Genomic DNA, 14,016 nt, shown 5'->3' on the forward strand with positions numbered 1-14,016 from the left:
AGCGATCCCATTTCTGAATTAACTTTACTACTGGTTTTAGGTATCCATTATTTTAACAACAACTGGTCTACTGTTTCTGAAATGCTTCTTTCGTTGTATAAATTTTGGTAACTCCTCTGTGGTTAGTTTCATGGGTTAAAATGTTTAATGGAAAAAAGTTAAAAAAAAACAACCCTTTTTTTACCTTAAAGTTAGGACCAGATTAAAAGTAAACACTATGATGTTTTCAACTGTATAAATTTCCAAGTGATTTTTACAGATTTTATTTTCAACTTTATTTGAATAATGTGGGATGGATGTTTTAAATAACTGCCTTTATAAACCTATTAACACGTTTATTTTTCTTTTTGGTTTGTATATAGGATGTTAAATTTCCTCTTATGTTGGATGTGTATGAACTATGTACACCAGAACTTCAGGAGAAAATGGTCTCTTTTCGATCAAAATTCAAGGATCTTGAAGATAAAAAAGTGAATCAGCAGACAAAGACAGTAGGTTCTTAATTACTGATTTTCTAATCTTAAAATTTTAATATCTAATCGGTTTTTAACAATTGCTTTCTATTGGTAATTTATTAGTAAAAATAGATGGACCTGTAATTTATTTAGCACATATACAAATCCCACATATACTGGTGCAAAGCTTTGAAGTTTTAGGTGTATTTTAGTGTTAAAAAAAGAACTCTAGTTATGATAAATGGGTCCTTTATAGTAGAATAGCTTCGTATTTGTATTTTCTTTTCTTCTGTAATTTCCAGCTTATTTTCCTTTTGTATTTATCTCCTCAAAGCACTTCATGTAAAAATCTTGCCTACTATTTTCTGCATATTATATTTTTTTCTTTGTAAGCCATGGAGTTTTCTCCATTTTTAGGTGGAATTGGTGGTAGAGAATATTGATTTATTTGTGCTCACTGTGACAACCGAGTTGTATCTTTTAATAAGTGCTGCTGGTATACTTATAACTGCCAAATTACAACTGTAGCAACTATGTTTAACAAATTGTATTATTTTAGCTTAAGATAAAGTACAGTTGAATTACATGTTGAATTTTTTCTTCAAAATGAAAAAAGATATTTCTTGGTAACTAGAAGGATTTTCCATGTAATATAATCTATCCAGTTTTAAAATTAAGTTCTGCAGATTACTGTTCATGTGTGTGTATGAGAGATAAAGCAATTTTTAAAAAATTAAACTATATTGAGATAATTTTCAATTCACATGCAGTTATAAGAAATAATAGAAAGATATTCCTAGTACCTTTTACCTAGTTTTCTCTAGTGGTAACATCTTGCAAAACTATAATACAGTATCAAAACCAGGATACTGACATTGATGCAATCTAGATATAGTATATTTCCATCACTACAAAGATCGCTCATATTGCCCCTTTGTAGCCAAACCCACTTTCTTTTTGCCCCTACCTTCTCCTTAATTCCTAGCAACCACTATTCTCCATTTCTATAATTTTTTCATTTCAAGAAAGTTATATGAATGGAATCATATATTATGTAACCTTTTGGGATTGACTTTTCTCCCCAGCATAATTCTCTGGAGATTAATTCAGGTTGTTTCATATAGCAGTAGTTCCTTCTGTTTTTATTGCTGAATAGTATTCCACGTGGATATACCACAGTTTGCTTAACCATTCACCCATTAAAGGACGGATAGTTTCCAGTTTTGTCTTATAAAGCTGCTGTTATCATTCACATACCAGTTTTAGTGTAAACATAAATATTTATTTCTCTGGAATAAATATGCAGGCATGTAAATTGCCAGATTGCATGGTAGTTGTATAGTTAGCTTTTTAAAGAACTGTCAGATGTTTTCCATAGTGGCAGTACCATTTTAGGTTCTCATCCTCAGAATGTGACTAACGATTATTTTAGCCATTTGGATAGGTTTGCAGTGATGCCTCATTGTGGTTTTAATTCGCATTTCCCTAATGGCTAATGATGTTGAACACATGTGTATATTTGTCATTTGTGTATCCTCTTTGGTGAAATGTCTCTTCATGTCTTCTGCCCATTTTCTGATTGTGCTCTTTTTCTGATCTTGAATTTTGAGAGTTCTTTAATATTCTAGATACTAGTCCTTTGTCAGATGTATGGTTGCCAAATAGTTTATCCCAGCCTGTAACTTTGTCTTTTCATCTTCTTAACAGGGTATTTTTCAGAGGGAAAGTTTTTAATTTTGATGTAATTTGGCCTTTTTTCCCCTTTTTGATTGCCTTTGGTGTCCTATCTTAAGAAACCATTGCCTAGTCAAAGCCTGTGAAGATTTATGCCTACGTTTTTTCCTACAAATTTTATAGTTTTATTTCTTCCATTCAGGTCTTTGATCCATTCTGGGTTAACGCTTGTATATGGAATGAGGTACAGGTCTAAATTCATTCTATTACATACGAATATCTAGTTGTCCTAGCACTATTCTTTGCCTGTTGAATGGTCTTGGTACTCTTGTAGACAGTTAGTTGATCATAGACTTATATTTCTGGACTCTATTTTTATTCCATTGATCAATATTTATCCTTAGCCAGTACCACAGTCTTGATTAGTGTCGTTTAGTAGTCAGAAGAGTAGCAAAGTGTGAGCCTTCCGACTTTGTTCTTTTTTCAGCTCTTCTGAGTCCCTTGTATTTTTGTATTTATTTTAGGATCAATTTGTCATTTTTTCAAAAACAATTGGAATTTTGATAGGGATTGCATTCAATCTATAGGTCAATTTGGGGAGTATTGCCATTTTAATAGTATTAAGTCTTGAAATCCATGAACTCGTTAGGTCTTTTTATTTATTTAGGTCTTTAATTTTTCAACAGTGTTTTATAGTTTTCAGTGTACAAGTCTTGTACTTTGGTTAAATTTATTCTTGAGTATCTTATTCTTTTTTGTTTTTTTTTGTAAAAGACGTTTCTTAATTTCAGTTTTGGATAATTTGTTGCAGTTGATTTTTGTATTGATCTTGTATCTTTTACTTTCCTGAACTGGTTTGTTAGGTGTTTCTTTTTTTTTTTCGTCTTTTCTCTTTTGAAAGAGATTATGTAGAATTGGTGTTAATTTTCTTCAGACTTGATAGAATTGTCTGGGGAAACAATCAGGGCATGGAGATTTATTTTTCAGGAGTTTTTAAATTACAAATTCAACTTTATACTTATGAGCTATTCAAATGTGTAGTTCATTGGGTTTATTTTGGTAGTTTTTTCATGGATCCATTTCATCTAGCTTATCAATTTTATGTGTTTGCATATAGGGCTGTAAATTTCTCAGTACTTTCACCATCCTATAAATTTTGTTATACTGTGTTTTCGTTTTGATTCTGTTCCTTGTATTTTTTAAAAAAATTTCCCTTGAGGCTTCTCTGACCTTGTATTATTTAGAAGTATCTTGTTTAGTTTCCAAATGTTTGGAAGTTTTTCTATTTTTTCTGTTACTGATTCTAGTTTGATTCCATTGTGGTGAAAAAATATACTTATGTTATATTCCTTTAAATTTGTTGAGGTTTGCTTTATGGCTCAGGATGTGATCTATCTCGGTGTATGTTTCATGGGCACTTGAAATGAATGTGTGTTCTGTTGTCGAATGTTCTATAGATATTGATTAGATCCAGTTGATTAATGATGATGTTGCATTATTCTATAATCTTGCTGTTTTTCTGTCTAGTTCTTTGTTGAAGAGGAGTGAAGTCTTCAACTAAAATTGTGTACCTGTATGTTTCTCTGTTTAGTTCTGTCAGCTTTTGCTTTGCATGTTTTGTAGCTCTTTTATTTGATGCATACACATTTAGGATTGCTTTGTCTTCATGGCGGACTGACCCTTTTATTCAGTATTCCTGTTCTTGGTAAATTTCTTTGCTCTGAAGTCTACTTTATCTGATATTAATTTGCCACTGCTGCTTTCTTTTTGTTAATGTTTGCATGATATATTTTCATCCTTTTATTTTTAATTTCTCATACTGTTATATTCGAAGAGAGTTTCTTATAGACAATGTATAGTTTTGTCATGTTCTTTAATCCACTCTGTTAACTTCTGTCTTTTTACTGGTATATTTAGATCATTTACATTTAATGTAATTATTGATATGTTAGTGTTTAAATCTATTGTATTTTTTGTTTTGTTTCTCATTTTTGCCTTCTTGTAGGTTACTTGAACATTTTCTAGAATTCTAGTTTGATTCATCTATACTGTATTTGAATATATTTCTTTGTATAGCTTTTTTTTGTGGTTGCTATAGCTATTACATTATATACAGTTGACTCGAACAGTGCAGGGACTTTGGGTTTTGGGTTTTGGGGTGCTGACTGTCCATGCAGTCAAAAATCCAAATGTTATATGTTGGTCCTCTACATACATGGATTCCCAACCACAAGTTGACTGAGTAACATGGGTTTGAACTTTGTGGGTCAGTTGAAAAAAACTTGTAAGTGGACTCACACAGTTCAAACCTGCATTGTTCAAGGGCCAACTGTATATGAAAGGGAATGGTTGACCTAATTGTCATTTTTTGTTGTGGGATCCTTTGACTTGTCACTTTAGCTATCATTAAACTGCTTGGATGTCTTTGTTACCATTGTAGTTTTCAAGAACTTTGCCGATATACCTAGATAAGTTGTTTAATTTTTTTATATTGCACACTGAAATGGGTTGATGCGAGGAGTTTCCACTAAAGAGCCTTATCTAAAGTAGTAAATCATGCCTCTTTTAATATATGTAAATGTTTGCTGAATTAAATATTTCAGTTTATTTGGGCTGAAGTGGTAGGTGGCCATGGCTTAACAGATTTAATATTAGTTGCAGTAATTCAGCTTTTCTTTTTTTGAGGCAGCTCTTTTTTGTTGTTGTTGTTTTCACTTGTGTGTTTTGGTAGTATTTTGGTAAAATTATAGAATTGGATTTTCCTATTCTACCCCTAGAACACTGTTTATCCATACTATTATATTCACTGGTATGCTCTAGCTTTAGTGGTTTAATGTTGGTACTATAGTCAGAGGTCAGTGACTATACATACAAGATTGCGTACTGTTAAAGTGTGGGCCTTTTGGGTTTACAGCTTTATGTTCTCTATAGCTATATCATTTTAGTAATTTGTAAGGCAGACCATATTTTGTCTTTTGCCTTGGTGCTTTGCATTGTAGACAGTAAACATTTGTGGAAATGAATATAGGTATCCCCTGCTTTTTGAAAGCCCACGTATGCCACCTTGCTTTTATGAAACACCTACCTGTTTTTGCTAACTGAAAGAAATCTGAAGAGGATTTTTGCTTTTACGTGAAAAGTAATTATCATACTAATGTAGGTCTTTCTCTTTTCATAAAATCGCAATACTGTTAACATGAATTTTCAAAAAGGGGATACTCTTTGCTTTATGCCAATTTGGCTTATGATGTTTTCATAGGAATGCTCTACTTTCAGATAGTGGGGAAACTTGTATTCTTTGAGATTGCAAATTTTATTTCCAATATCATGATTTAGAATTAAGTATTTTTCTTTTTTAGACTGACAAAAAGAGTAGTCCCCAGAAAGAAGTTCAGTATGAGCCCTTTTCTTTTGCTGATGGTAAGTGAAATCTTCATTTCAATTGAGGTGTAGTGTGTGCGAGTTCTTTTAAGGTAAAATTACTGTCTTGCCACATATCTGTTTTTAAAGATTTTTTTTTTAAAGTTATGTATCTTGAAGTATAATTTACATTAATATGACATACAGTAAAAGTCACTTTTTCATGAATGATATCATACTTCTTAAAACATCTTTCATGAAGCCTTAACTTTGAACAGTAGTTTCTTACTGGATTCTAATAATAATACTTCTCTAGGCCAAACTTTAGAGTTATTCTTGCTTATTACCTAGCTTGTGAAAGTACATGTTATTATTCATTGTCTATTATTACTGTATTTATATCTTTCATTAGACATTGGCTCCAATAATTGTGGATACTATGATTTGCAAGCAGTGCTAACACATCAGGGACGATCTAGCTCGTCAGGTCATTATGTATCATGGGTGAAAAGGAAACAAGGTAAAGATTCTGTTATTTTTTTTCAATTGTTACTTACCCTTTTAAAAGTTTGTCTTAGCATACATTTTATAGCACAGTCGTTCGCAAATGTTTTGGTCTCGGAACCACTATATGTTAATTATTGAGGACCTTTCCAAAGAGCTTTTGTTTATGAGGATTATATCTTATTTGCTATAATAGAAATTAAAACTGAGAAGTTAATTCATTTAAAACCAACAGTAATAAACCCATTACATATTAACATAAATAACATTTTCAAAATAGAAGTATTTTTAAAAAAATTTAGCAAGAAATGGTATCGATTCACATTTTTATAAGTCTTTTTTGTTTGGCTCAATAGGAGACAGCTAGATGCTCCTAAATGTTTGCATTCTGTCTGTTGCTTTATCACACATCGTGTAGTCTCTGGAAAATTCTAGAGCACACTTGAGAGAATGAAGGGAAAAGGCAGTTTATGCTTTAATGGTGTTACGAAATTAGTTGTAACCTTCATGGAACTTCTGAAATGGTCTTGAACCTTAGTGGTCCCTGGACCACACTTTGAGAACTATTGATGTGGCAGATGGAATGCTGCTTTGCATAAAATTACTTAGTATTTGTTTGAAATGGAGCTCTGAAAAAAATCATGTATATTAACTTCATTTTCCTCTCTCGTTCTTTAGATGAATGGATTAAATTCGATGATGATAAGGTCAGCATTGTGACACCAGAGGATATCTTGCGGCTTTCTGGCGGTGGAGACTGGCATATAGCTTATGTTTTACTCTATGGGCCTCGCAGAGTTGAAATAATGGAAGAGGAAAGTGAACAGTAATCTCCATTTTAGCTATTTATGCTTAGGTGTGAAATAAATGTTATTTGTTGATCATTTCTATAATCCAGAGCTTTAGAGGAAGATACATAAGTGGCTTTTTGTTTCTCTTCATGTGGAACAAAAGAGGGCAGAAGCAGACCACTCTATGTATCAACCTAAAAAATTACAGAAGAGAAAAATTGCCTTTGGACTGTGCTGCCCTGTAAAAAGGTAGCAGGAAGACATTTTTAAAGAGCTTATTTCTTACATTAATTTTTAAAAATTGAGTTGAAATGCTTTTCAACTATTACCTTCTGTGATAATTTTCTTCCTTGCCATTTTCTGCCCGATATTCAGCGATGAGATGTTTATTGCACACCTATTACTGTTATTTGTTGTTGTTCTTGCATGGTCAAACCACAAGTGATTCACTAGCTGTCCATCCTTTGCCTTATCTAACAAATTTTGCCGGGAAGATGGAAAGGAAGTAAGTGTTGCTCTCATTGTGTTCTCAGTGCTGCTGTCCACATCCCATGGAAACATGGGTACAATCAAGTATTTGTCCAGCCTGATCGTTGCTGGCTTTTCATGACTTTAAAATAAATAGTGATCAATAGTACATTTGATTTTACATTTATTATTGTGTCTCTGATGTACTATGGTTTGTACATTTAACTTTGTCATGGTTTTGTAGTAATCAGCCTTAAAGAATGTTGACAAGCTCTGGTTGCTTATTTTTAGAAAATGAGGATATTTAATAATAAAAAAAAGAGGGATTAATAGTTTTGACCTCAAGTCTTTTGTCTATTGAGTGTTAGAGCTTGGCTGAAGTTCAGATATGTTTAATCTTATAGTTTCTGCAGATGGTTAGTTAAGCATCCATTTAAACATGTTATCTTCTGTGTGCTAACATTTATATTCTAGTTAAAAAACAAAGTAGTAAAAGTAATGGAGTTCTTTGGATGCTGAACACAATGATATTATCAAGTTAGATCTGTTCCTTAGCTCAGTGCTCGGTTGGTGTTTTTCACTCTTTTGTCAAATCTTAATGTCCCTCAGAATTCAGTATCAGTGATTTTTAAAGTGATAGTAGAAATACCGAGTATGAGGTATTTCAATATGGTAGGTTTCTTTAGTACATCATAATTAGTCAGTTCATTTCAGGAACTTGATTGCTAGAGAAAATATAAAGTATTACATAATTCGTCTCTGATTTTGAGTTAAATATTTATAATAAAGTTTTGGAGGTTATCATGAAATCTCATCTTTGTTTATGCTGTTTTACTGCTCTGCAGAGCACAGCACTGGTAACTCAGATTCTTAGAGAATAATGGCCATTTTCCTCTTGAGTTTGAAAATTGTGTATAATCTGAGAACACTAGAGGATATGAAATAAGCATTTCAGGGAAACTTATTTGTAAATAGCTTCTTCAGTGAAACTTTATTGGCAATCAGTAGTTCATTTGCTTTGGGGGAGGGTGCAGAATAGACCCTGGAGGATGAAACTAAGAATTATAATGTTTCTTTTATATTGGTGTGATGCTTGTAACTTTGCAGTTTATTGTTTTATTTGGTCTGAACAATTTAGAGGACATAAATTTAGCAATCAAAATTTAGATTTTCTGAATTGCAGGATGCTACATCAGGTCAGGTAGGTTTAGAACAAAGTAGGTAAGACTTGTGTGGAACTAAAATTTTAAAATTGTAATTCTTTGTCACCATTAAAAACTTGATTTCATTTTATTTGATCCAAAAAAAAGCATTATTCCAAAGATTTTTTAAGTATAAGAAATTGGACTTCTATCAGTGTTATTTTAAATAAGGCTGTTATAGAATTCAGCCTTGTACATAAGGTCTTTGAGAGTAGGCAAGAAAATGTCTTGTCTCCTGAGCTTGCCTTATATGCTGTGCCGCTAGCACTGAAGCCCTTTCCATATTAGAGCTGTGCTTCAAGTGGCTAGTGAAGTTAAGGCCAAGCCAGAACATTTATAGTGTAATAGGCATTTAGTAGCTGTGCTTTGGGATTCAAAACGATAACCTAAACTTAGACCTCTAAAGGGTAATGCTTATGTGGAAACTGGAAAAGTACATGGTACTATCTCCAGCTGTTACTACGTAGTGATTTGCTGTTTATAGGGTGCTTTCATATACATCTCATTTGCACTTCACAACAATCCCTGAAGTATGCATCCCTATTGTAACGACTTGAGAGGCTAAATGATTTTTTTAAGGTTAAAAGAACTAGGTTTTAGACTTTACCCCCATTTCTTTTAAAGTTGGGGGTTGGCAAACATTTTCTTTAGTGGGCCAGATAGTAAATATTTTAAGCTTTGCAGGCCATAAGATCTTTGCTGCAATTACTTGGCTGTTGTAGCATGAAAGAAGCCATAGACAGTACTTAAATCAGCATGGCTGTGTGCCAATGAAATTTTACTTAATAAAACCAGGTGGTGAAAGGACCATTGTTTTGTTTGCTGATTTTGTGCTTTAAAACATAAGCCTGACTAGAGCACTTAGTTTCAGAAAGTCATATTGTGGGATTTTCAGAATAGTAAGTTAAATTTTGTAACTACTAACAGCATGCAGGAAACTAATTGGGCATAGTGTATTTTATAGAAACACCATGTCCCTGAATATCACGTATTGACTTCATTATCCATTTAACAAAAATATCTTATGTGACCTTGAGGTCACTTTATTTTGATCATTTAAACCCATTCCCTCCTTTCTCCCAAACTCTTAGGTCAGTTATCAAGAGCCAATATGTGTTGTTGTTCTTGGAGCACCAGCCAACTGTACAACTGTTATAAAAATGTTTATTGTTTACCAAAACCAGTGGACCTCTTATCAAATGCTGCTTGGTAACAAAATCTTATCACAGTTTTAATAAAAAAAAAAAGCTAACTATTTGTCTCATTGTCATTAGTTAGACTTTCTGCAAGGTCACTTAATCCAGACTTATTGAGTGCATTAATCAGGTTCTCAGGTGTTGCATGTACTCCCTCTTGATCTTTGGGAAAAAAAACTTTTCACAGTTTTTATAAAAAAAAAAAAAGCTAACTATTTGTCTCATTGTCATTAGTTAGACTTTCTGCAAGGTCACTTAATCCAGACTTATTGAGTGCATTAATCAGGTTCTCAGGTGTTGCATGTACTCCCTCTTGATCTTGCCAGGCGACTAGTAGCTGCTTAGCTCTCATCTTCATGTCTTCGCTGTCACACTCGATCTGTCTAATTTCTGAGTCTTTCATTTCCAAGTAGGGAGCCAGAATCTTCCATTGTTCGCCTAGTTTGTTGGCAAATACCTCTATTTGTTCCCCTGTTACAGGTTTGTCTCGCCGAACATCAGGACCTAGAAAACACAGGAAATGTAAATTATGTACAAAGTATAAGGACATGCACAATTCAAAGCATACAACTGGGATGATGCCACTGAGGCATTATTTTGAAGTAAAATAATTCCTTTTTATATTTCCCATGGGTTGAATACTGTTAACAATCATGATCATTAGGAAATCAATAAAGCTAAAGGTGTTGCCTCTATTATAATTATCAAAGTTTCCCCTGAAATCAGTTGCCCCTTTCTGAACCCCTCAAGAATTAACAGAGGTATGAGTCACCTTCAAATGTAAATACCTTCTTTCCTGTCACTTCCAAATAAAATGTAATATTTTAAATTATTATCAAGCAATGTTTTAAATTCCTCACTACAGAAACAGCTGAGCTACATGGTAAAAGTTGAGAAGTAGATCAACGTACCTCTCAACAAAGAACCCCAATCTTTTCCAATTTTGTAAAATAGCCAAGAAAATTCAATTCTTACTTTCATTTTCCTTCAGTAAAGCATCATTATCTTCCTCATCTTCATCCTCACCTGTTTTTATTTCTTCAGAAGGAGGCTAAAACAAGTAAGAAGAATATTTAAAAGAATGCCAACTTCTAAAGATAACTGGGGTACATTTTGTTTAGATTAAGAGTGGTTGTGACAGTCCAAGTACAGGACCCAGAAATTTACCCGAGAGTATTAAATGTGAATGTCAGGTTAAGTGTCACAAAAGTGGGACAGTGTTAACCTGGAGGAGTGGACGGAAATGACCTGAAAGTTGGAAAGACTCCCCTTGTCTCCTGATCAGGGAAGAAGGGAGTCAGTAAAAAGCATGGTAAAATGACCTTCAAATGCCTAGTAGTAACAATGGTGAAGAAAAGACTATGGGGAAACAACTATGTCCTGAAAACTTTTTGAGTAATTAGGTTTTATGCACACAGTACCATATTAGAGTAATACAATGAGAAAATTGTATTGGAAGAGTAGATAGGGCAAGTTGCTTACTGCTACCCTGTCTTCAATAAAAGACAATATAATGCATCGAATGACAAACAGGAAAAACCATAACAGTTTACCCAAAGTATTGCAGACTTACATTAAATTAACATGCTGTATAAAAACTTATCAGTTTATCTATTTCCTATAAAATGCATACTCATGCATTTTTGTCATCATTCTAAAATGGAGTATGTGGCTTTTTTTTTCACATGATAAATGCTTAAATTCAGCTTTTTGCTCAAATAGCAATAGCAGTTTTAATGAAAATACCATCAACAAAAGGATATGAAAAAATTGATCTATTGTACTTACTGGTAATTCCTTGGCTAGCTTTATTACCATGTTTTCAAGATATTCTGGCAAACTTTTAAATTGCTGGTTGGTTGGCTGGAAGAAGTGAGGGCTTCTCCGTGCTAATAGTCTCAGGGCTCTCCAACCATAATTTGAATTATTCACAGCTCTATAAGAAGAGACATGAGACTTTTAAGTTATAGTTTATTCCTATATTCCCTTCTACTTACTTTAATTCATGTGAAATTCTGTACTCTAAGGTAAGTAGCTGAAGGCACCATTATTTTCATTCTGATTGTATTCCTAAAGAACCTTTCAGTATGCAGTTTACTTATAAATAATAGAAACCAAGAGCCTAAAGAGGCAGGTTCATATGTAGTGAGCACATTTTAAAGATTTATACACATTTTACTTAAGAGTCAATTACTATGTGTCCAGTACTGGTTAGATGCTGTATGTGCAAGACAGAAATCTACCTAGTTATTTAGAAAAAAAATTCGTAATAGGTTCGCTAGGTTCAGTGCATTTAACCATATTGGCAATGTCATGTACAAGTGTTGAGTTCCAGAATATTTTGTAAATTCAACAGTTTTGATCATGTTAATTTAATCAATATTTGGATTTTTTTTTCTATTTATGTAATATCTAAACTTTAATTTGCTCCGTACCAACCTTTAGGAATAAAAATGAGTCCAAAATTAAATGGGAAACATCTAATAGCCAACACAGTAAGAATGCCAAGAACAGAATCCATGAACTGTTCTCTAATAAAGCAAAACAATAATAGGTGGTATTCAGTAAGAAATGGAAACCTCAGGAAAATTCTAAACATAATGTTCCTTTAACAGGCAAGCTGCAGAAGAATCCAGAGCACAATTTTTTTCTATTTATGAGTCTACAAGTCAGTAGTTCCCCTCTCCCCCAAGTTGTTAGAGTAGCAACCTGGTTTAGTCATCTCTCATACATGAGCCTCACTACCTCTGAGACGTGATGACACCTACAAAACTATCCCTAGACTGTGAGGGCCCTTACAAACTAACACCATGCTACAAGGATTTGCATACACAGTTATGAGCCTTTCTGACACATTTCTGTTTAATTTGAATCTTTTAAGCATTTTCAAAATTCCCTGTCAATTATACATACAAACTTTCTCATTCTCCAGAGATCTATACCATCTAAGTTCCTAAACCAATCTTAAGAGAACTTAACTTTAAAGAAAAATCTAACTAGTCTTACCTAATAAATCATTCGTTCATTCAAATACTTGTTGGGCTGGGCACTCAGGAGTTGTGGAGATTGTAGGTGCACCCTTGAACACCTGAAGCCAGAGTGATTTTCCTGGCTCTGCCATTTAACTAGCTGAGAATGAGAACTTCAGTAAATAATTTACCCTTTGCCTTAACTCCCTCAACTGTAAAATGGAGACAAGAACAGTTTCTACATTAGAGGTATAAGGTAAGAGCTTACGAAGTGCCTGACACAGGAATCCGTTGCCAAGTATCATTATCGATAAAGTATAAGACAATTTCAGTGATAAAGATGAGAAATGAGAATTTCAGATGGTGATATGTGCTATGAAAAATACAATAGGACTATATTACAGAGAGAAAGGGGAAGAGCTTTTGGTCAAGGAAAACTCCCAGTATTTGAGATGAGAGGTGAAGCGAGAGGGCAAGCCATGGGCATACTGCAAGGGAAGTTTTAAGCAAAAGGAGTATCAGCAAGTGCAAAGGTCCTGAAATGGAAGACCTTTTGACTTGAACAGAAACAGGGTTATAGTGGAGAGAAAAGCAAAGAGGAGACATGGTTGGAAGAGCCAGTGTGAACTAGATTAAGGTCTTTTAGACCCCAGGAAGGTTGGATTTCATCTTAATAGTCACTGGAAGATTTTACACAGGAGATCTTGTGAATTTAAAGATCACTGGTGGATGCATAGAAAATTGACCAGAGTCCCTAGTTAAGAGGTCACAGTAATTCTAACTCTGTGGTCACAGCACTCTTCACTGAATGCTAACTAAACGACATGCATGCTTCAAGTGAATCTTATTTAATCCTCAGGATAATGCTGTGAAATGAATACCATTCCTATTTAATAGATGAAGAAACAGCAGAGGGGGGTCAAATTAGCCCCAGTAGTCTAGCCAGTAAGTGGCAGAGAGTTCTGGCACTGGGACCTAGGCAGTCTGACAAGAGGAAGAGGGCCCTTGCCCTTAAATCGCACCATCACGCCTATTCGAAACCATGGGCTGTGTGGCATCACCTAGAAGATTCAGAGGAAGAAGCAACAGTGGAGACTGAGTCCTGAAGTTACTCCAAAATTTGAGCATTAGGCAGAGGACTGGGGAGCCAGCAATGGTGACTGAGAAGCAATGAGACAAAAGGAAAAGCAGGAAGAGTGTAGTTCATCGGATGTCAAGAGAGGAAAATGTTAGCTAAGAAGGGAGAGATCAACTGGGGAATAATGCTAAGAGGTCAAAAAAAAAAAAGTGCTGCAATAAAGTGAGCTGTAATTCTGTTTGCTGGTAGAGGGTTTTGCCTTCAACTTGCAAAAACGTGACATTTATGAAAGCGCAATAAAGCAAAGCACAATGAAACG

At 33.9% G+C, this 14,016-nt stretch overlaps 2 protein-coding genes across 7 annotated transcripts in view; one reads left to right on the forward strand and one right to left on the reverse strand.

Annotated features, from left to right (window-relative positions):
- USP14 (ubiquitin specific peptidase 14) overlaps positions 1–7,584 on the forward strand; it is a 28,787-nt gene extending 21,203 nt beyond the window's left edge. Inside the window, exons 13-16 of one of the 3 annotated variants that reach the window (XM_006920041.3) lie at positions 363–491; positions 5,489–5,549; positions 5,902–6,009; positions 6,672–7,582. In XM_006920041.3, coding sequence (XP_006920103.1) covers positions 363–491; positions 5,489–5,549; positions 5,902–6,009; positions 6,672–6,823 — 450 coding nt within the window. In that variant the 3' untranslated portion in view covers positions 6,824–7,582. Of the gene's footprint in view, positions 1–362; positions 492–5,488; positions 5,550–5,901; positions 6,010–6,671 lie in introns of all 3 variants that reach the window. The other 2 variants (XM_025038631.1, XM_025038629.1) reach the window with 2 other exon arrangements.
- Positions 7,585–9,601: 2,017 nt separating this feature from the next.
- The window catches only part of THOC1 (THO complex 1), a 42,347-nt gene continuing 37,932 nt past the window's right edge, over positions 9,602–14,016 (reverse strand). For 2 of the 4 annotated variants that reach the window (XM_006920042.3, XM_025038628.1), the window contains exons 19-21: positions 11,439–11,586; positions 10,626–10,701; positions 9,828–10,154 (exon numbers count right to left, since the gene is read on the reverse strand). In XM_006920042.3, the coding sequence (XP_006920104.1) occupies positions 9,859–10,154; positions 10,626–10,701; positions 11,439–11,586 (520 nt within the window). In that variant the 3' untranslated portion in view covers positions 9,828–9,858. The other 2 variants (XM_015595689.2, XM_015595688.2) reach the window with 2 other exon arrangements.

Source organism: Pteropus alecto, unplaced genomic scaffold (assembly GCF_000325575.1).
Source record: "Pteropus alecto unplaced genomic scaffold, ASM32557v1 scaffold146, whole genome shotgun sequence".
Taxonomy (NCBI): Eukaryota; Metazoa; Chordata; class Mammalia; order Chiroptera; family Pteropodidae; genus Pteropus; species Pteropus alecto.